This window comes from Rissa tridactyla, chromosome 3, assembly GCF_028500815.1.
Source record: "Rissa tridactyla isolate bRisTri1 chromosome 3, bRisTri1.patW.cur.20221130, whole genome shotgun sequence".
Lineage (NCBI taxonomy): Eukaryota > Metazoa > Chordata > Aves > Charadriiformes > Laridae > Rissa > Rissa tridactyla.
Window position 1 is genome coordinate 51500653 of NC_071468.1, and position 24518 is coordinate 51525170.

A 24518-nucleotide genomic window follows, 5' to 3' on the forward strand; every position below is an offset into this window, starting at 1 on the left:
AGCCATAAGAATTCAGGATGTCATAATTTGTGTACATCCAAAAATAAAAATATTCAAAATAAATTTCTCTTGTTGTCTAGTGTTCCAACATAATTTTCATCCACACATTCAGCAACAAAATATAACACAGTCTTCCCAGAAAAATTTATTTTCTGCTCATCTAGGCAGAAGATTCCACCTGATTTTTTAAACACAATGAGTACAAGTCTTATCAAAGCCAAAAAAGATGGGGGAAAAGAAGTTTTTATATGTTAACACAAACATAGTATCTTTAATCTCAAGGGCACTGTGTTGCCAGATTAGCTGCTAAAGAGCTAACAGCATTTGTTCACAAATTCTTTGGCTATTTTGAAGGTCATTCTATCCTAATCTACTAGATCTGAAAAATTACCACATCTAACCAATATTCAATTCAGTTTTCTAAACATTAACTCACGACTTAAACATTTATGCCAAGACATTTACCATTTAGTTAATAATTAAGTGATTACTAAGGAGTTTTACTGTCCTAGGATTGTATAAGGAATTTTTTTTTCCTTTTTCATTTTTCTGTAGCAAGATTACACCTCCATCATATAATTTTGCCATTAGATAATGCAAGCTTCAGATGGAAGCTAGAAAGGAATCCAAACAAACCAAAAGGCAGATCTAAATTTTTTGTGAAAATGAATGATACACTGCCACCATAACGACCTTACAGTGTATTGTCAAAGAGTCAAGAAACTTTAACGCGCTGCAGAAGTTGCACTGCTTAATCTGTTTTAAATAGAAGCAGCAGAAGTCAGATAAATGGACCACAAAGTCTGAGAGAATTAATTTAAGAATAACTTAAATTACTGACCTCTAACACAAAACTATAAAGGCTGTGTGCTTCTGGTTTTTACTGTACAGAAATAAATAATCACTTGTAAAAAAAGCTAATATTATAAACGATCAGCACTTGTGTTAGATAAAAGCAATAAAGGTAAGTTTATTAAATTAGCTATAATTTTGCTGATACTCATTTTGCTATTTTTGTATAATGTATCACATATATAATATTTGCATTGACCTAAAAAACTTACAGAATTCAAAATGGAGAACCACGAAGGGCTGCTGTGCTAATTCAAAAGGTAACCAGCACTTCATAAATGGTATCATGTACTAAACACAAGACAAGATTTTCAAATGACTATATAGCTCCACAGCCATCAATCTCTACACAGAGGTACACAAAAAAAATATAAATATGATTAAACACAATAAATCAAATTCCCTGAGGAAAGAAGCTCAAATCTCTCTAATCTCTTTTACTTAAGGCCTGAAAACCGTATCTGGTGCATCATCATGCTACGTACAGTCCACCTGAACTTTTGCATACCTATTTTAGTACTCCCTGTAGAAAAGATAAACACATACAAAACCAATAAATGAATGCAAGACCATCTCAAATTGATAGGAAACCACTCTGATAGTACTATTGTAACAAGGAGAAGCTGCTCCTATCATGGGAAAAAAAACAGCTCTAAACATTAAGACAAATGAGACTCATCTATCATTGTTGCAGTCTTCTAAAAGCTGCCACTAAGCTCCTGGGCTACGCCTCCCTTCTACAAACACTCCAACAAACTTTAAGGAAGAAGGCATACCAGAATTTCCCGATCTCTTCCCACCGGGTCAGACTCTGCTGCTGCACAAGGAGCCTGTCCACATTTAAGATAAAAAAAAAATGGCAAAGTACTTTCCACTAAAGGCTTTTATGTTGGACTACAGATTCACCCTCTTTAGCCCACAACTTCTTTTAGGGAAAGGCTGAGTCCACTCCTTCTCACCTGCTACGCCCAGCAGAGAACTGCCTCTAGGGTGCCCCACCAACACAGACATGAAAAGGCTTGTTCATTACCAGTTTACCTGTTGAGGAGCCATAAAGGAGGTTTTGCTTTTCACTTCTCTTTGGGTCAACTGACAGCTGTAAGCCAGGAGAAACAATCAAGTTCGGGTTCAAGAACTAAACAAGTTCTTGAGAAGATACAGTAGAAACCTCAATCAACAAGAAGCAGCAAACAGCATCAAGCAGGATTAATCTTACAACTAAGGTGCTGGACTCATTTCAAGCTTACATTCTAACAGCCTTTACTGCATGTAAAAGAACTAGATGTAGTTACAAGTTACATACCAAATATGAACCTTTTAAGCAATTAAACACCGATTTTTCCAAACATTAACTTTCACTTCTAAAATGTATCAAATATAAAATAACACTTAAACCACATGATACTTTTCTAAATCTCTAATAAAGGGGGAGATTAAGTTATATAAAATTTATACCATTTGAGAGCATTCACGCTTAAAAAAATAAACTTTTTTTTTTTCTAAATTAAGTACTAACCTGCAAGGTACTTAATCAAGTATCAAAATGTTTCCGAAGAGTCCCATTAAGGAGTGAGAAAACATCAAAAGAATGTTAACGTAAAATCATCTAACAAACGGCTTGAATCAAAAGTTATTTATTTTTAAAAATAACTTTCTTTGAAAGTAAATTAAGTATTTTTTTTTTTTTTTTTTGCATTGAACAAGCCACAGAAAACTGCAAAGGAAAACTTTAGATGAGTTTTATAAAACTATTGTTATAAAATTAAGATTTTATGTTACTAATAAAAGCCCTCTTTCAAAGTTTGTCCTTCCAAACTCTAACCTTCTCTGTCATTAGGGCTGACTGATAAGCCACCAGCTGTTTTTTTCTTCCTCGTGCTACAATGCATTCTCTTCCTTTTTAAGGCTAGCATACCCAAGCAACAAACAGCAGGACTTAAGCCAGCTGCTAGAATGTCACAAACATATATATTTAGCTCCCATCTCATTTATTGCCATCCCTCAGTGTCAGCCATTTAATGTCCCTTTTGCTCCACTCTGCTGACATTCCTCACCGAGTTGACAACACAGCGGGCTGGATCAGCAGCCAGGAGGTACAAGAACACACAACAACAAAGCAGAGACCTTATCAGTTACCAGAGACAAAAGCCATGCCTTGTCAAACATACTCAAGGTGAAAAATATTTTGGGTTTTGTCCCCCCAAGTCCTTTCTGATCTCATTTTCAGTGTTTTTAAATTGTGTACTTGTTTATACAAACATTAACTTTAGATCTTTAGTGAAAGAGCACTTTGTTCTTCTAGCATGTTTAATTAGCGTTATTTTTTCTTCACCTAATAGGACAGAAATCCTCCCGTTCGCGCTATATTAATTTGCGCTATTTGCTTCACCTCTGCTTTCTCAATACTTTTCATACCTACTAATACAAACCACGCGTTAAAGTCACATTTGCTTTCCATTTAAGATTGTTTTAGACATTAACCCTTTTCCTTATGCCACAAGTTGAAAGAAATTCTTAATAGGGTAGTTTCAATTCCATTTCAAGTAACTATAAAATAATAGCCCTCAAAATGAATTTTATGCTACATGTCCTGTTCATGTAAAAACACTAATCTAATTACTGTCATATTTTGGAAATAATTGGATTTTAAATTGCTTCGAATTATCAACATAAGTGAGAAAGCTGTAAAGATAGACAAATTAACAATTTCATGGTTTTAAAATAGGAATCTCTGTTATCATTAGAGGCCCATTTGCAATGATTTAAAGGCCCACAGTACAGTTTGGTAGTTTCCTCCTTTAAGCGGTCATAAAAACCTTTAAACAGTAATTGAAAGATTGTTAACAGAAACTCTTTCAGGAAGTCAGATCCCGTGAACAATCTAATAGTAGGCATGCTTAAGTGAGATAGTGAATAATCTGTTTCATCCTATTCACTAAGACGGGGTTTTCAGAACAGTGACAAGACATCAGTTTCAATAACACCAGGAGATGAGTAAAAATTGTTCAATTCCATGCTCTACTTGGGAATCGTGACACATTTATCTAGAGAATTAACAAGTTGTGCTGTGTGTAAATCGGTCTCCAAAACCTAATTGTAGGTTCCAGCAGTGCCCTCTAAGCCTCACAGTTTACATCATTAAACTCATATTCCAGTAACAAAGGATCCTCAGGATATACAGTCCAACAACTAATTTCCATAATAATACCTTTTAATTAGATGTGACTACATGTGACACTACCCAAGGCACTTAAAGTTGGCAATTTTGCTGTAGACTACTTCCAATTCTCAGTAATTAGAAGTGAGAAAGATATGTTTAAATTGGAGCACCATTGCAGATGGTGATACTGTTGTTACAAATACTTTGCAGAAATGGAAATTCTTATACTTATGGGACACCATTCCCTTTTTTAAAATTATCAGAGAAATGCAGTCACTTTTCCTCCCCCCAAAAGGAAGAGCTGACCAAGCAGAAACAGGCTTTGAGGTTATACTTAAGTTTATGCAAAGGAGAGGTGCTCAATAACCACTTAATTTCATCTTATTAGTTACTGGAATTTCAGACAAAGTTCTGCATCCCTTTCAGGCAATAGGCTTTATGCTGAATTATTCAGTGTTCTATAATTCTAAGTTCCGAAAATAAGTTTATTAGTCACCTTGAAAGGTGGGAGGAAACACAGAAATTACACACTCCCAAATCAGAAGACCCTAAAGTTGTATTATATAAACAGTAATTACTATTTTTTCCTCCACAATAGCACTCTCTTTGACAAGCAAAGTTCAAAAAAGAAAAAAGAAAAAAGGTAAAGCAACACACCAAGCAACAGAGCAACTAAACTCATGAGAAAGATGCATAGTATCATTTTGCGGATAAAGGGTGAACGAAGGTAGGCATTACCAATGACAGCTGCGATGAAAGTTACCACATTCAACCAAGATATTTGGGGAAAAATGCATTTTATGAAATTTCTGAAGTGAGTGAAAAATTAAGGTATTTAACCTTCCTAAACATAAACATGTTTTTTGTGTTTAAACATAAACAAATTTTTACTTTGTTCCTTTACTTTTACACACATTCATGTATTGGTAACACAACTGCAATCTCATTCATAGAATTAAAGTTTTACAGTAGAAACAAACTGATTTATATGAATTCATGGCAGGTGAAATCAGAATTCTTACCTAGTTTGGGACAAATCAATGTCTGAAATACCTATTTATATCTTTAAATATATTGAAAAGGCACCAAGTATTTCAACAATCAGAACTACAAAAACTCGTGACTTAAAACAGAGAATTATAATGCTTAGCCATAGGGCCTTTGTACATTGCCATCAACTTCCATGTACACAGTTTGCACTGCATTAGATTCATTAGGAGTTGATTTACCAAACTAGAATTTCATGCCATGAAAATACTGCAACACATCACAGAAAGTAATTTTAAATTGCTTCAACAAAACAAAAGCAATCTCCCTCCCAAAAGTGTAGAGAAAAAAACAGTAGGGTTATGTAATTGGTAGTTTGCCATTCTACTACAGACTTCAGGTGACATGCTACCAACCAAGTGTAAAAGAAGACAGACCAGCAAGTTTTCAATGCCTACTTGCTGTTGTTCAATTATTTCTTCTAAAAGAAAAATCATAAATAGGGTTCTCAATGTTTAGTCTTAATTTAAAGTAAAAAATTGAACAATTCTGTTCACCTTCTGAAAATCATAGAATCTGCTGGGTTGGAAGGGACCTTTAAAAGGTCATCTAGTCCAACCCCCAAGCCTCTAGAAAAGGCTGTTACAAGAGTGTTCAATATACATCTAAAGCTGCCAGAATCAGTAAGTTTGCAAAACTCAAGCCCAAAACTGCGGGAGAACAGGTCAGAAATGCAGAAGGTATCCCAAGTTATAGCCCTCTGAATATTTCCTTTAGCACCTTGAGGTGTAATCCACCTTGTCTGCTTTAAATGACTTCTGCTAAAAGCTGTTACATTACCAAACCTTAACTCTTTGCTCTATCTGCAAGAAGGTAATACATAAAAAGACAAATGAGGCAAAACTGAAAAGTGCCTGAAACACCTTAAAAAGCCCAACTGGTCGGGAGCGTTTAAGGGTACAAGTCTCACGACATACGCACTACAAAGATATATGCTTCAGCCAGCACCAAACACTACAGAGCAGCAGTATCACAGTCTAGTATTACAGTAATAATAGCACCTTTGCATATAAAATCATATTATCCTAAACACTTACAACTACAACACTACTGAAATAGCAGTATATCACAATTCCTACCTTCAGGCTTCATTTCTAACTAGCTTTTGCCTTTTACCCAGGGGCTTTTAAAGTAAGGAGACAGACAGACATTACTGTTCTGTTATGACCACCACCACCACAGTCACTGCAAAAGAGGAACTACCTCATTTAACCACGGAAAAAAAGGCATAAGAAAGACTTATTACAAAGCTTTAAGATGCACTTCAGGTTTATATGCCAATCTACCTGTCCGTAGTAACATACATCTCTATATCCTAAGTTATCTTCCATCCCTACGTACGCTACAAAGCCAGAGTTCCAGGTTGTTCAGGTTGCCCACCAGCTGACTCCCTAAAGAAAATGAAATCCTTCAGAAGGACTCACAAGCCCTTGTTTACAACTTTCCAGGTATCAAGGACAACATCTGCACTTGCGGAAGAAATAAAAAAAAAAAAGATGCAAAGTATTATTTTGGCCAGATTAACTAGTAAAAAAATCTAAAGAGATCAAAGCTGAAGATACACTATCTTAGTATTTGTGTTGAGTGACAGCAACTTTGCTTTACTTTTAATGCAGGTGACAGCCACTTTAAAAATCACTTTAAGAACAACAGTAATCAAACACAGTCAAATGAGTTCAAACTATAAAATTCAAACAATTAGGTTAAACAGTATGACCCAGAAGTTTAAAGTTAACTTGAATACTATATTCATTATCATCAGTACTTAAGATACATTAACAAGATAACAATTGGTCGTTTCCACTAATCACAATAAACTTAGAAGAGCAATACAGACATACCTGTGTCATACAGCATTCACATTTATAGATCATGTTTACTTGGCGGGGAAAAAAAAATAATCTGAGAAACTGCCGCATATTTAAGACAACTGTAAATCATAATTCAGTTGACAATCTTCCCAGAGCAAGCAATCCCTTTATCACTGACAACAGGACAAAGCCCTCAGTATCCTTTGACACTACAGATCATCGTGTTTGTAACTAGAATGAACTTGAATTTTAGGTCAGTATGATCTGATTGTTTATAAACCCCATAGGTGAAAGATATTGATCAAGATTACATCAGTACCCTAAAGAAACAGGAGCTTCTGAAAAAGCATTAATCAACCTAAGCAACTTAAAATTAAGTGTTGGGTGGATGAATATAGACCATTAGGACAGGTGCATGAGCCTTCCCAGAAGACAGGGGGTACTATACTATATCATAAAGTGTAAGACAAGAGAACAGCATGGATGAGTCGAGACCTGCTGGTCAAACTATAGGGCAAGAAAGAGACGCACAGGCAGTGGAAGCAGGGACAGGTACCCTGGGAAGAATATAGGGATGCTGACCAGTTGTGCAGGGGTGCTAGTTGTGCAGGGGTGGGGTCAGGAAGGCCAAGGTGCAGCTAGTCCTGAAGTTGTCAAGGGGCACAAAAAATAGTAAGAAGGGTTTCTACAGGTATGTAAGCCAGAAAAGGAAGGTTAAAGAAAGTGTACCACCCCTAATGAACAAGACTGGCAAACTAAAAACAATGGACAAGGAGAAGGCTGAGGTAGGTACTCAACAACTTTTTCGCCTCAGTCTTCACCAGCAACCTCTCTCCCCACACCTCTCAAGTGGATGGACCGCAAGACAGGGACAGGGGGAGCAAAGTCCCTCCCACTGTAAGATAAGATCAGGTTCATGACCACATGAGGAACCTGAACATAGAGAAATCTATGGGACCTGGTGAGATGCATCGCAGAGTCCTGAGGGAAGTGGCTGATGTAGTTGCCAAGCCACTCTCCATGGCATTTGAAAAGTCACAGCAGTCAGGTGAAGTCCCCAGTGACTGGAAAAAGGGGAACATTGCATCCATTTTAGAAAGGGTAGAAAGGAGGACCCTGGAAACTACCGACTTGTAAGCCTCACCTGTGTGCCTGGGAATATCATCGAACAGATCCTCCCAGAAGCTATGCTAAGGCAGATGGAGGACAGGGACGTGATTCGAGACAATCAGCATGGCTTCACCAAGGGCAAGTCCTGCATGACCAACCTTGTGGCCTTCTATGATGGAGGACTGCATCAGTGGATGAGGGAAGATGCATGGATGTAATCTATCTGGACTTCCGTAAGGCCTTTGATAGGGTCTCCCACAATGTCCTTCTCTCTAAATTGGAAAAGTACAGATTCGATGGGTAGACCATTCAGTGGATGAGGAACTGGTTGGATGGTCGCATCCAGAGGGTGGTGGTCAATGGATCAATGTCCAGATAGAGATCAGTGACAAGTGGTGTCCCTCAGTGGTCCATATTGGGACCAGTACTGTTCAATATCTTCATTGATAACATAGACAGTGGGATCGAGTGCACCCTCAGCAAGTTTGCGGATGACACCAAGCTGAGTGGTACAGTTGACATGCCTGAGAGACACTATGCCACACAGAGGGACCTAGACAACCTCAAGAAGTGGGCCTCTGTGAACCTCATGAGGTTCAACAAGGCCAAGTGCAGGGTCCTGAACTGGGTCGGGGCAACCCCCAGTATCAATACAGGCTGGGAGATGAAGGGATTGAGAGCAGCACAGCCAAGGAGGACTTGTGCATACTGGTGGTTGAAAAGCTGGACATGAGCCGACAATGTGTGCTTGCAGCCCAGAAAGCCAACCGTATTCTCGACTGCATCAAAAGAAGCATGGCCAGCAGGTCAGGGGAGGTGATTTTGCTCCTCTGCTCCATTCTTGTGAGACCCCATCTGGAGTACTGTGTCCAGCTTTGGAGGCCTCAGCACAGGAAAGACATGGAGTGGGTCCAGAGGAGGGCCACAAAAATCAGAGGGATGGAACACCTCTGCTATGAGGACAGGCAGAGGGAGTTGTAGTTGTTCAGCCGGGAGAAGAGAAGGATCCAGGGAGACTTTATTGCAGCCCTTCAGTACTTAAAAGGGGGCTTATAAGAAAGATGAGGACAAACTTTTTAGCAGGGCCTGTTGTGGTAAGACAAGGGGTAATGGTTTTAAACTACAAGAGGGAAGATTCAGACTAGATATAAGGAAGAAATTTTTTATAATGGGGATGATGAAACACTGGCCCAGGTTGCCCAGAGGCAGATGCTCCATCCCTGGAACATTCAAGGTTGGGTTGGACAGGGCTCTGAGCAACCTCATCTAGTTGAAGATGTCCCCTGCTCATTGCAGGGGAGGTTGGACTAGATGACCTTTAAAGTTCTCTTCCAATCCAAACTATTCTATGATTCTATAAGAAACAACTAAAATGAGTGCAAGTAAGGTGTAAAAAGAAACTCTGGCTGCTCATCAACCAGCATTATTTTTCTAAAAATAAGTTTTTCTAAAAAAACCAACCAAAAACATATAAAAGCTTAGAATTGTGTATTAATATCATGCCAAAGTAACTGAAACAATCGTGTCCAACTACTGTTCTTAGTGGCTTTAAAAAAACGGATGAATACCTATTAGCTACACAGTCTCAGAATCTCCTATGCAGAGATATCTATTGAGGTAGCATTTGTGCTTTGTTCTAAATCCAATGTTCAAAACTAAGGCAGGTAAACAACATTTCCTAAGCTATGAAACAAAACATGGAAAGAGAAAGAAAAGTTCTTAACAGAAAGTTTACTCCACAAGCTGCTATTTGTGTACAATCTTCCTCCCAACAAGAATCATGGAAAAAGACCAAGTGACCAACATCAATGAGATGCAAATGCAGAGAAACAACAATCCTGTTCTTTTGAATTATAGATCAAATTCAAATCGGAAATGAATGCCATAATTGCAACATTACACTGAAGACTTTTCCTTGACAAGTGATATACACTTTAAAATGTATTAATAAGTTAAGGACTTCAGAAACAGCAGAACCTAAAAACTTCTTAAAAAACCCTAGTCTATATTCTTGCTTAAAAGGCAATTTTTTTTTCTTATTAATATGCACCCCCCAAGGCTTACGGGCAGACTTATTGTAGCAATAAATAACAGACCTTTTAGTATTGAGGACATGTAAGCTGATTTTTAGCTGAGAGCATGATTTAGGAGAGATACAAGGAAAACATCAGTCTGATATTTTGACTGGTACTCTAAACTACTTTTAAGAGCAATTCAGGATGGGGCTCAGTGCCTTTGCATCCCAGCGAAACACAGAGCAAGCATAATTAGTGAAGACTTGCATTTCACTGATCTACCTATATGAAGTTACAGAACTGATGTTGTCCTCTGACAAGAAAGTATTGAATTACTTTTGCAAGGGCAACTCCATAAAAATCTGAGTGTACAAACAGTAATACCTAAACTACAGAGCTACTAAAAAGGAAGAAAATTCTAATATGCCTGTCAAAAGCTTACTGACCACCAGATACCGGGGGGAATGGGTGGGGAGGCAGAAAGAAAAAAAAAAAACCACCACAAAAAACAGAAAAGGAAGATAGCATTAAGACAGATTAAGTTTTTAGGCAAAGTACAGCAGCTCAGTGTTATAGGTCTCCTTTGTCAACTAACCAAAGGAAAAAAAAAAGAGTCTTTAAAAACCTCTTCATTCTCAAGAAAGGGTTTTTTCTCTATGTATTTCCTACCTCCTTAAAACATTGTACTTCTCAACTACAAACCCCATCCTTCATAAGTCAACTTCAGCTCTCTGAGGAATAGCAAAGATCTGTTCTTGACAGATAACTGGGTGTATCTACTAGGGATTCTGATACTTAAATGGTAATTTGTAAATCTACACGTGTATCTTAAACACAGCTCAGCCTTGCTCTATTAAATATGGGTTTATCCCTTACTGATGTATTTCCATGTTTACTGCAGTCCCCTATCTTAGGTAAAATACACAAAAATGTTAATTCACAAAAAAATACCAGTAAATTCAGCAGGTGTACCCAAGTGTACCTAACCTATTCACAACAGCAAGCAAAAATGTCATGCTGAAGCACTTCCTCCTCTCTGTATGAAATCCTTCTTTACTATGATAAACACTTCAAAGAACAGATTGAACAGAAAAACAATGAAAAACAAAAGCAAAAATGCATAAATCTCTCTGCCCCACAACTGACCTTTCATTATTTGTACTTGCACACAACTCTTTGGTACTTAGTCTTGCAAGAGCTACTACACAAACTAGAAGTTCTGAGGGAAAACAGTGCAGCAAAATGAAGCATAGACAAACTGACACAACAGAGTTGTACATGATCAACCGAAACCACATACTCAAATATTTCTGGAGTCCATGAACTAAAGAAATTCAAGCACATAAAGTGCAGAATTCTAAAACAAAAGAGGCCATTAAGAAGACAGCTCTGATCAAACAAATGGCCCATTGAAAGCCTAATAACTCTGCAGATATAACTACAGTTGAGAGACAAGCCATAACGAAAGGCACCATGCAAGCAAAACTAAGCATGATAGATGTTGACTACTAGGTGTTAACTTGCTCTTCAAAAAGTTCAGTTGGACACATCCTTTGCAAACTCCAATTTTGTAATTCCCTATGTTAGCCATTTTTAGTAATATTAATTTATTCTAGCTAATATTTCAGACATTTCGTTCACAGAAAAATAACAGGCATCTACAAACTAACTGTTTAGACTAATTTAGAAGCTTACCACTTTCCTTCAGCACTTGGCTTCCCTGCACACACACTCCTCTTCACCCACATGTCCTCTTTGCCCAAATGTCTAGCACTAGCTGTTAATGTCAGATTAGAGGATTCCTACCCTTAGGAGTTAGACCTGTATAGTGACTTACCAGATGCAGTTTATTTCTGCTCCCAAATTTCTGAATTTACTTTGAAAAATATTAAGGGAAACACTGTCCCTTGCCAAAAAAAGGGCTATTTACTTAGTCTTTACTTGTCTTACTTCCACCCTACCCTCCTTTTTTTGTTTGTTTGTTTACACACACATGCAAAACAGAGCATCTGCAAATAGTTAAAGAGCAAAATTTGAAAGTAAGAATTAAATGGGAATAAGACTATTAACAGAGAAATGACTAGGTAATCGTTTGTCTAATTTAACTGCACTCAATACTCGAAGAGTTAAATGGGGAAGAAAAAACTCTCCCAAGGATGAAATATGGACCAAGTTCACCGGTACTCCTGAACTGATGCTGAGCCTGCAAGATTACCATGAGAAACTAAAGGACAAGATTTTTATCTCCAATGTATTCTAGACTGTCTTCCATCCTTTTACCTCCGAGGACAAACATGCTCTGTAGATTTGACAGGCTTATTTCTGAATAAAATTATGACAATGTGTGTCATCTTTCAGCAAGATGCTACCAAAAAAAAAGCAAAACCAAAAAACAAGCTACTGAGTGTGAACCAGGGCTCAAAAGAAACTTAACTTTCAAAAGGTGAATCAGATGGTCAGTATGGAAGAACATCCAATAAAACACTAGACAGAAGAGTAAGAAAAGCTTCATACAAATATCCAGGCATGTCTCCATTTTATTAGCATCTAAACAAAGGGGACCTTTCTCAATGAATCCATTCCCTTACCATTTGCAACCAGAGTGCATAAATCCTCTCATAAGTATATAAAGTTCAAACTCAAAATTAACTTTTTTGCTCCCACGACTTCTACTAGAATATTTTTCCAAATATCTCACTCATCCTGGAAATCAGTAAACAAATTATTTTAGTTCTTTCATGTACATTTGTACTTGTATCAGTAGTTAACCTTCTGCCAAACCTTCTTTCAGCCCTGCCGGTACTCTGTAGCCCAAGTTTATTCACAGAGACCCATTATATTCTCTCTTTCCTTCCTATTGCAAGGGTAAACAAGGCCAGCTCTTTTAGCCTCCTTCCCTGTTTACCACTAGGGAATGAAGAGCTTAAGTAAAAGAATCAGAACAATAAATAAAGAGGATGTTATCATTTTCCTAATCCATATTAGGGATGCTATTAAACTCTGATATTACCAAATTGAAAAAGGATTTAAACGTTTTGTCAGTAAGTTCCCCATAGTAAAATGAATCCCTGTGTTCATCATTCTGTTGTACTAATTAAACAGTTTTAACTAAAATGGTCAGAAAGTACGCACAAGCTGTTTATCACTGCTGGCCTCTGAGCTTCAGTATACTCAAAGGACATGCTACTTTAGATGCGATAATTACTGAGTTCTTACATTTTTACTGAAGAGGCACAGAAGAGTTCCAACAGAGAATTTCACATTAATCAGAGCTAACAGGGTACTTATTAATAATAAAGCCATGATTATAATAGAAAAACATTTATTCAGTCCAACATTTGTAGGTACTAATTCCAAAAACTGTTTAAATTGATATCAGACAGAAAGTTTAGTCTCAGCTCTTTAGGGAAATTCAAGAAAATTAATCATTTATCTGAAGCATAAGAAATGCTTAAGACTATTAACTATTCACCCACAAACAATAGCATATCCTCCATTCTTCTGCTTCCTACGAGCTCAGTAATTTTCCTGACATCTTTTCTTCTTACTTTTTTGAACTCTGATGGAAGATACTTCTCCATGAATTGGAAATGCCTTCAAATTGTAACACCAAAGACTTAAATGAGCATACAGAGATTTAACTACGTGCAGAACACATTTTTAACTGAAGGGTGAATTACAGACAACTAATGGAATTTAATCTTCTGGGTGCCTTCTGCACAATTTCTCAAATTTCAGGAGCACATACATGCTTCAGAAAAGAAAGTAGCTCCAATCTCATTTTGAAGACTAAAATGTCTATAAAAATGTAACGCCTTCCAAGGGTGCTAGAAGAAAATAACATATACAAATATACACAATTGCATTACTGTAGATTGCAATGGAAAAAACAATGAGCCAGAAAGCGAACCACCCCAACAGTTAACACAATTTATCACATTATGATTACATCATGAAAAAACGCTCTTTATACTACATACATACAAGAGAAAGTTAGTGACTATTTAGCAAGATTTTTGCATGTCTTCCACTTATTAGTACAAAAGTAGAAATACAGACTCTAGATAGTTGGCGTTTAAAAACTAGAGACCGTTTCTGACAATCAATTTTTTTTGAAAGTTAACCCTTCAATCAACTATGGTCTTAGAATAAAAATCAGAATTAAAATACTCTATATGCATTCATATAAAAAAATTATTAAGAGACTATAGAGAATTTTATATATTTATTTTAGCTTTGTAATTCAATTTTATATATTCTTTCCTTTATGTAGGTACCCAAATTACAGTCGAACAGTAATATCAAAGTGATGTAGGCTACGACAATTTAGTGTCATCTTTTATACATATACATATATATGTATGTTTTTATACACAAATATAAAACATGAGTTTGTTTAAACTTATGGCAGACCATTATTTTTTATGCCTCAACTAATTTTGGATTCTGTGCACAAAATGGCACTATAGTACTATTCAGTATTCACTACAGCCAACTAATCTATATGCTTAAAATTATACATCAAAAATATTTACCAGAATAAAAGTTTATTATAACATCATAAAAGTTTGTCAATTTTTTTCTCCTTTCTGGTATTAAAAATTTATTAAACCTACATCAGAAAACAGTTTCTGGTCACTCTTCTCTGCATAATCTTTAAGTTTATCCATCTTTATGTTTTTGTAAGGTGTACAAGATTGTCAGTTGGAAGAGAATGATGGCAATAGAAAAAATTAACTGGATTTATCTGACAAGCTCACTCTGATAGTCTGCACAGCATGTCTTCCCTGTATCTGATAACAATTAAATCAATTGCTAGATATGAGTAAGAAGTTTAACGTAACACTGTGTGATTACAATGAAATTATCTTTACAGGTGAAATTAATCTTTACAAGTGAATTTTACAGGTTTGTTTTTTTTAAGATAAGCTGGAATCACTGTACTCCAGACCTTCTGAATGCTGTACTAGCCTGAACGCAAAGCAGGTCATTTAACTTCTAACTTGTAGAAATACGTAATAGTATATTCTAGTTGCTTAACCAATTATTGAGGTTGTGCAGACCCCATTCTGAGTAGCTAGGAACAAACACAGACAACATGTAGACAGGCAGGAGCACATAGAGAACGCCGTGCTTAGCTCCCCAGTGAGGCTTGAACTGCCATGTGCCACCACAGTGGTAGAAGCTGTAGATTTTCTAGCAAACATTACACATCTCAAAAGAACCAACTACCTTTTTATTCCAGGTCACATGTATACAAATCACAAGTCTTTCTAACTTCTGAATTTGTAAATGTTTATTAAAATAAATTAGTGACCACTTTGAGGGCATTCTTCTGAAGGCACACAAAGAACTAGTAGGAGCTAGAGAAATTGCACACCCAAAGTTACACAAGTACTTTGACAGTAACAGAGACAAACTCTTTCCCGCTTCTTTACAGTATATTTGTCAATTAACTGGCAGTGAAGAGGCTAAGCTACTATACCTCTGATTTCTAGAGGAAAACCTTAATAATAATTATAGGAAATCCAACCCCTTTTTCTTCCTCCTATCTTGTGTTCCTGGTACAGCAAGCATTAAGTTCTGTAAAAACTACAACTGACAATTAAGGCAACTCTTTGCAAAGGACACATTGTCAAGTTATAAAATCAAAATTTCAAAAACTAAGTTATGTTTTAAAAAGACTATCATCAATATAACTCTAAGATATATACAGATACAGAGCCATTTACATTGCTTTACGGAACAATTGCATAGCACAGTTCCTCTCAAAAATCTGTAATTCCAAGGAGCTTCAAAAGAATAACTGTTTTTGGTGTGGAGATATGTATGCATGTACGTATGTGTACACATATGTATTTGGATATGCATACGCATATGTTTAATTTGGGAAAAAAGACAGAAGGGAAGGGAAGAGAGATGTCCTTACTGCCAATGCAAATTCTTTGAACACTTTTCCCAGTAGAGGTATTTTAACCCAAAAGCAACAAAACAACTTTGTGAAAACTAAAAAGGGAGAAAAAATTGTCTAAATATTCTTTTCTGAATAATGACTTGCACTTAATTTTCTTAATGGAGTATGGCACAATGAGGTTTTATTTAGAGGCCTGTACGTTCTAAGCAGCATTAAAATAATAAAGCTCAATTTGGAGAGCTTAATCTAACTAATGATACAAAGAAAAGTCACAGAAATACACAACGTTGCTTCCATTTTTTGCTGTTCTGTACTTTCTTCCACTTTATACCACTTCAGTGTGCAAATGCCTCACTTGGACCCTGCACTCCCCCGCTGCAACAAGACCCCTAAATTCTATTAGGGAGGAATAACAAAATTTCTTATTTTGTCAGTGACCAACAAAAATGGTTGGGGTAGATTTTGACAGGACTATTTTTCCCAAGTTATTTTAAGAAACCATTCAGACCACAGTAGTTCTAAATAGTTCTTCTAGTTAAATGAAATCATTCTCCCTCAAAAACGTAGGTGTACAATGGAACAGAACACCCAATGGAGAACATAACATTGGCATGCAAGCAAGGAGCTTTTCTTATGCGGGAGGGGGAGAGGGAGGAACAACCCCAAGATAAAGACATTTCTATCTGCAACAGAACTGGTTACACAGGTATGGGACAAACAGTAACTGAGAACAAGTACAGTCTCCAAAAGGTCTCTGAAGGGTCTCACTAAGGGTTCTCTAACTGACTTTTAGACACATAATAAAAGGAAAAAGCACTGTCCCAAGAGCTACTTCCCTCATAAAACTCACTACACAGTGTCTCAGGACTGACAGTACTGAATGAACAAGACAATTCAGATCTTAGATCTACGACTTTATAACCCATACTAGTTTGGTATTTAACACAACCTTCTTCCACTCACACTCACTACAAATCAAGCCACCAAGTGCAATATACACTACTTCCCTAAGACGTATCTTGTCAAAAGCAATTCAGTGTGATCCAAGGGTAGCATCACATGAAATTTACATTTAAAGACGACCACAAGGATCAAAAAATAATTTAGGGACTAAAAAGATATACTTACATCTGGATATTCTTTTACAGGCACATATAGTTTCTCTTGTAACTGTACAATAGGTCCCACAGCATCTGGTAATTCTGCACTTCTCTTCTCCGTACTACCATTTAATGTGTCGTTATACATGTCTTTCCGTACTCTGCTAATTTCTGTGGGGGGAAAAACGTATATTAGGTATTAAATACAGTAACAGATTATAATCTAGCATGACAGTCTTCTCTTTCTAATCTTTACCAAACCTTAATGCCATTTTCTTCTTCTCTTCGTAAGCTTGATGGTAACTTGAAAGAAAAATCTGTTCCGGTTTTGTTTAGGTTTTTGTGTTTGTTTGGGTTTTTGTTTTGTTTTAAATTACAGCACCCATCTTAAATGTTTTCTTCATGTCTGTAAATTTGCTACCTCCTCATCCTGTTTATGGAATTCAGCTATTGAAGTAAAAATTATGTGCAGCTATATAGAACACTTACAACATTGTTCACATAATTTAAAAGGTGTATAAAACCCAATTCTCTCACATATTTTTTATAATAGAGCATCTAGAAAGTGAAAAAATTAGAAATCCATACCAAACAAAAAATACAAAAACGCATCTATACAGAACTATTTACAAGATTAACTATAGCATTTGGAAATGAAATGGTGTATCTTTCAGCAGGGAGAAATCTGACAACCCAAGGGTGCAGTTACTGAACACATGGGGTGACAAGAAACTAGTAAACATTGTTTTACTGACCACCCTCAGTGAGATAACGAAAAAATTAAGACAAGTATGGTATCAGAGACCTGGGCAACCTCTATATACACCCAAAAGTCCTACTACTTCATTGCAAAGTAATGAAAAACTCCTCAACAGCATCAGGGAACGTCACAAGTGGACTTATTTCTACCAATTAAACTTGTATTACCCACACCTTAAGGTATTTACTTGCAAGACATAGTTGAGTAGTTATAAACAAAGTAGTTAAAAATGGATCATTTGATTCAAATAAAGTTCAGTTCCACTAAACTGTAACAAGCTGATAATGAACACAAAGCTTTCTCTTATTTAACAAAAAAATATATTTAGTAAGAGCTTGTATTTCATTTCTAGAACTGTTAAACTGGTATTTAAATTGTTGCTATAAGAAAAAAAAAGTCCACATTTCATACCTTACAGAATTCCAACTAGTATAAAATTTTCTCGAAGAGTTTATTCCAGTAGCACTAAAGAATTACTTAAAGTTAATGTATTAACCAAGTTCCAAACTGAAAACTAACATTTAAACAGGCATTGTTCCCAACACATTAAGACTCATAACAGTGTGGGTTGTAAAGCAAAAACAGACTTCAATATTTCCAGCCTTTTACTTAGAATTGTTACAACTGCTTTCAAAATCTTCAGAATTGAAATGAAACTGAAAACAGAAAATTTGTGTTTTCATCTGACCACAGGAAGCCACAAAAACGAGAAGTCACTTGAAATTCTAGCAGCAGACGAGATTATTATAACCTCTGTTTCATAATGAATTTCTTCTCTGCCAGATGATTTATAGCTAAGATTTCACCACTTGAAAAGCTAGGGAGGAGAGGGAGAGCGTCAGAAACAATGAAATCTCTGGAACGCAGCAGCCCTAATTTTCAACCGAGTTAGTCTGAATTAATTCTAACAAACTTACTCTGCATGTTCAAGAACAAGTTGTTTCTCCACTGGAAACTGACACACTCAATTGCGTATACTATATAATGATTTGGTGGTTAACACCTGTTTAAAATGGAGAACACAAATTTCGTCATCATATAATCATAGCTCAAGGAAGAAATCCACAGCTGCTGCTACACTGACAATTTTGGCAACAGGCACAAAATCCTCAGAACTACAAGCGGTATTTATACTGGCTTCAGTATATAAAGAAATTCTTTAGTACATCTCTTTGAACAAATATTATTATCTTTTGGCAGACGTTGCTTCCTTTTCATTCCCTTCAGATTTTCCATTAGCTTACACTACACTGAAACAAGCTAGGCAGTCTGCCGAAGTACTGAAGCGTAAGTACAACACGGTCATTTTTATTTATATTTGGCAGCTACAGAGTAGTTGCACTGAAAATTTCATTTTAAATTGTATCTTTCATGTAGAATATAATCACTAACTTTAGATATTCTAGTTTTCACAGGAGAGAAAGAACACTTATTTTAATCTTTCCCTTGCAAATAGTTGTATGTCACATTTGTGACACTGTAGAGCCACACATTCAGAATACACACAGATAGTATGATAAGCTGACTTGAGGACTACCACTGAATTCTGGTTTGTGTGAAACTTAAGCCATCTATCACACCCCAAATGTTATATAGAATGAAGACACCCACCAACTCAGGATTTTCTACTCTACTACAGGACCAGACACCTGAAATATAGTTTTCTTTGACTATCTAGTTTTTTATCTTCTCTCTCTACATTCAAGCCACTGGTAACACCAACAAACATCAGGATGGGGACAGTCAGCTACACTAACTCAGCATTGTCATCGGCTTCTCAAGTGCTACTCTTTCTTCTGCTTCTTGGCATTTTATCTTCTCACTTGCCTTAAACACTTTCCGTAAAATCTCAGAAGAAGCATCCAGAAGCAATAGGTGAAATAACAAGCATGCATTCCCAATTTTTCTTTAACTGCTAATCAGGTCTTCAAACTCCCTTTCTGCATAATACCCTATCCAGGAGTCTCTCTTTCCACTTATGTTGTATTTAGTAGAACCAAAGTACTACTGCTTAAATTACAAAATAATTAGATCAAACCTCCAGTTCACCAATTCTCTCTCACTACTAACTCTGGATGAAATACAACCTATTTCCTTCCCAACTTGATAGCCCATCCAACCACAAGCACTCTCCCAAATAAATAACTTCAAGAGCTGTATATCTGCTTAATATGCATCCTGTGTTTTCCCAGATTCTGCTGGATCTTTTTACACATCTTCAAGGTCTTTTTTTCTTTTATGACTAACAGTAGTTTTGTCAGATACCTGCCTCTTGTTTAATCACACCTCGTGTCTCAGCAAGAGTCCATACAAAACTATGAATTTTGATCACATCTTTCCTTTTACTGTCTCCATTAAACCAAATTCAAGCTTCTAGTCTATCTTGCAACTTTGCCACTCACTTCAAGCAGTTACACATATCTCTAGAACTATCTGCTATTGTATTTCCAGCACCTCCCTCAAGAGTTTATTAGAAGTGCAGTAAGATTCCAGAAAGCCTCACTAGCAGCACATTAGAAAAAGCTAAAAGCTCTACTCTCCTTTCACCTCTAGCAAGTATCCATTTTATCCTTTTCTGAAATACTTAACAATACTTAAAAATCTGAGGATAGGCGTAGTACAAAAGTAAGAAGGTCACATCTTCAAAGCACAGCTTTTTATTTTTTTTTCCACTGAATTCACATATCATTAAAAATAAGAGGAACCCAAGCAAACAGCCTTTTCTTTAGATTTATTTCACATCATTTCTTACACGCTACCAAGCCGATGTCTCATCTTTCCTTCCCAAAAGCTTCTTTGGTATGTCTCTCATGAAATCACACTTCCCAAATTCATTTGCAAGGTTTTAGCTCCTCTGCATTTACAATTCTTTACAAATTCTTCCACCATGATTTCTCACAGGAAGACAACTGATTTAAAAATAAAGCAAGCTTTACTTTCAAAGTGAACGTCTAAGTACAGTTCTAACTACTTTACCTCTATTCAACACCACAGTGATAATTATGTTCTATAACACTCTAGGGATTTAAAAGAGTTAAGTAAGCAGAGATACTTAATTATAATAGTAGTCATAGCTAAAAAAAGAATACAGCAGCTTCACCACACCTCTAAAACCTGTGAGCTCTGCAAATGCAGTAATAGGCCTCTCTGAAAAGATCCAAGTACCCATCCCTACTGTAGGTACAAACAGAAACTCCTATGAAGAATTTCAAAATCCACATTATTCACCTTTAACAATACTCTGGTCTGTACACTGTAAATTGTAAGTTTAGCAGTAAATGGCAACTTTGTCTTGCTCACAGCAGGGCAATGGAGTAATTGACTCAAAAAAAAAGTCAAACTGATTTCAATATAATATCTTATTCCACCTTAATATGGCATGACATAGTCACCTACGGGGGCAATGACATGCATGTTGGTCCGGGAGAACAGTTTTCTTCCTCTGTTCCTAAAAGCTATATAAGTAATGTAATCTTTTGTTTCATTCACCTACAGATAGTGTTTTTCAGTCTCTCTAATGTTTTTAAGATATGATCTGAAGCAGGACACACTGTTTGCACTGACTACCTTTGTACAGAGATGTACTTTTTTTTTTTTATTTCTTCATGACACTTAACGATAAAGTATTCCTCCCTCTTGAGCACATGACGGACTGTGTTCAGATGAATGTTTGTCATCACATTAAAAACCACCAAGAAGTTACTGCTTTTCAGCTGTCAATTATCATTCCCTTAGAGGAAGTAAGACTCAGTATGTGTTTAAGACTGTTGGATTGCAACGTAAAATGGGTTTACATCAACCACTCAGCAAGAATATTCAAAGTAGGAAATCACTGAAAAGGTTCAAATTCTTCCTCCCCCACCACTTTCAGAGTTGCAAACCACCCTCATCCCCAGTGCTCACAGCTTTAGAATTTCCCACCATGAAGCCCTATTATAAATTATTTACAATTTCTTTTGAAAGAAGAACAGACCAGGACACTGTTTTAAAACCAATGCATTCCTCATTGCAGTTTAAACTAGGACTAAGAATTTGAAGAACTAAAATAAATCTTCCGATGTTAACAATTTGCACCAATTTAGCTACAGCTGTTTAACAAACAGAGTTAAACTGATGCCACTCTCAGCCTATGTTCCTTTCCTAAGTCTAATACAACATTAAGCCATCAATGCACACAGAATTTAATTCTTTAAACTGAGAAAACTGTTCATCTGTCACAGAAGAGCCACTTATCTATCATTCTTGATTTTTACAATACACAGCAAATGTGGGTGGAACAAACCAATAGCCACAATCAGCAAGAGATTCAGAATGTATCAAAATACTAACCATCTTATAAAACCAGTCAGCATGCTTCCTTAGGGAAGCAAAGCACTACACTCTTAAAGATTCTCAAATACAAGACAGTTTCCACATGGGGCAAAAAAAAAAAAAAAACGAACTTATGAGCAAATTTTTTACGGTTAAAAATGTAAGAGGTATGGTGATAAACAGTTATGTTCATATCGCTAAAAATCTACATGGTACTTGGATCTCAGTGATGCATAAAACACTCAGTTTCAGTTTTCTACTTTCTCACAGAAATCAAGTTATGCCCAAAATACCGATGACACCAGATTTTTTTTTTTTCCCCACATACAGCATAGTTTTATGTGTTTTGACAGGAAAAGTTAATCCTTACAATAAATGTGTGTCTTACAGAACATGGCATTAAACAACAAAAATAAATAATATCTCCAATATTTCCACAATATTTTTTTGTGAAAAGTGAAAAATTCTGATAACTGTCTATCAGAGACAACTTTAGCAAGTCCACTCGAATTCACAAGATCAGCATGCCTTGAGCTGAGGGGACAGGCAGGGAAAAAAAAAAACTGATTCAAGTCCCTTCTCATTCTTTACTACTAAGAAGTTTATTTTTTTTAAGTGTGAAATGCAACAAAATGCGTGCAAAAAGTTAACATTTTTATAAAATATTTTTGCTGCACACAGCTGCTGCTGGATCACCAATTTAGGAATTTAAGAGATACTTTTAAGCAACAAAATAATTTTTTTCCAATTCTTTTGCAATCGGATAGGTCCCCAAACTAGTAAACAAAAGTTACAAACACTCTAACAGACAAACATACGATTAACACTTTGGAGGACCCAAATTCACTGACTATGGATCCAGGGTTTATTCAGGCAGACAATCCATTCCATGTCCATTAAAGCATTACCCATCAATTAGACAACTGCAACTAGATACCAGTAAGTTCTATATAATACACAGTGTTTTCTTCAAACAGCATCCAATAATATTGTAAACAAAACACCTGAAAAATGTAACTAAGAATGGAAAGGGAAAAAAAGCACAAAAAGTATTTGACTATTATATTCTGGTCTTCTTGAAAAATCTCTAAAGGCAGGTGGATTATGAACTGTCTTGAAAGCTCTCTGAAAGCTAATACAGAGCATGTGATCAAACTACAAGAGTGGTGTGCTGATGTTCACCCCCTGCCCAAAAAGAACCTTGTTGACATAGGACATACCAAATTGAAATACAACCTTTATTATAAAAAATTTAATCAGGAACCAAAACAATGTGACATCGCTGCATTTATGCCCTGAATTGATCAGCACTTTCTCTCAGAAGAAATGAAAAAGAATCTAGAAGTTCTGGACACCACCACTGAGGCTATGGCATACAAGTTATGCAGCACTGTCACCCCAACCCTTCCCAAAAAAAAAAGTGTTTGCATTCCAAATTTCAATTCATCTTTTAATGCCTTGGAAGAACTCTAGTTGCTTCTCCTTTGTTCCTCTGAGCCCAATCTGGCAGTACCCTTTCAATGATTAAACTGTCAGTCCAATGATAAGTGGGCAACACTTTCAGCAATTTGTCAGCACACTCGGTATCAAAATTCAGTCATTTTGTTTTGCAAGAAGAGCCTGCAAAACTCCTTCTGTTGTGGGCAGTTGTAAGGTTTGCAGCAAACTGACTTCAAAACCAAATAGAGCACACTCATCTGTTCTCTTTGTATAAACGTCAACAAAAAGCTTTTAAGTGCTTTATTATTGGTGGAACATTGCAACTCATGTGTTTTCTAATCTAGCAGCTTTAGTATGCTTACTTGGCAAAGAAATAGTTGGTTTTATTCATCACAATTTTAACAGTCTTCACTGTTAACACCAGTGCTGTTTTCTACTATTGCTGATGCAGCAGAAATAGCAACGCGAGCAAAAAACCAAGTCATTTTTAATATTGTGCCACATGGACCTGTACCCCGCGTGCATCATCAGTGTACAGACTAAAACATTGGCAAGCGCTTACCCTACCCACCCCCTGCTATTAATCAGTGAAATGCCTGAACATCAAGCAAAAAAGATTCCTACCATCTTTCCTTCAGAAAGCAATACAGAGTAAAAAATTAAAAATTTAGACAAACATGACCAAGCATCAAAGCTGATAAAACACAGTCCACTTCTGACAAATTTTCATACATCATCAGTTTTGGTTTCGAGCATGACATTGAACTCTAACATAATTAACGGCATGCATTTAAGAGTCATGCATTTGTTTCCGCTCACTAAAACTTGCATTTACATTATTTAATGCAATGGTATGTCAGAACAGCCAGAACGGGTCTGATCAAAAATCCCTCAACCCTGCATTGCATCTGACAATGGCAATCTGCATTCACTTAAGACAATAATATAAAGAATACTAAATACAGTCGTCTCATTTTCTTGGTAAACTCAAAAAGCCA

At 36.3% G+C, this 24518-nt stretch overlaps 1 protein-coding gene across 13 annotated transcripts in view; it reads right to left on the reverse strand.

The window, feature by feature from the left end:
- The window catches only part of QKI (QKI, KH domain containing RNA binding), a 163296-nt gene that overhangs the window by 107604 nt on the left and 31174 nt on the right, over positions 1 to 24518 (reverse strand). For all 13 annotated transcript variants that reach the window (XR_008465215.1, XR_008465214.1, XR_008465211.1 and 10 more), the window contains exon 2: positions 17038 to 17180. Coding sequence is in view for 8 of the 13 variants with exons in the window: in XM_054193921.1 (XP_054049896.1) it covers positions 17038 to 17180 (143 nt within the window). In the remaining 5 variants the exon portion in view is untranslated. The remainder of the gene's footprint in view (positions 1 to 17037; positions 17181 to 24518) is intronic.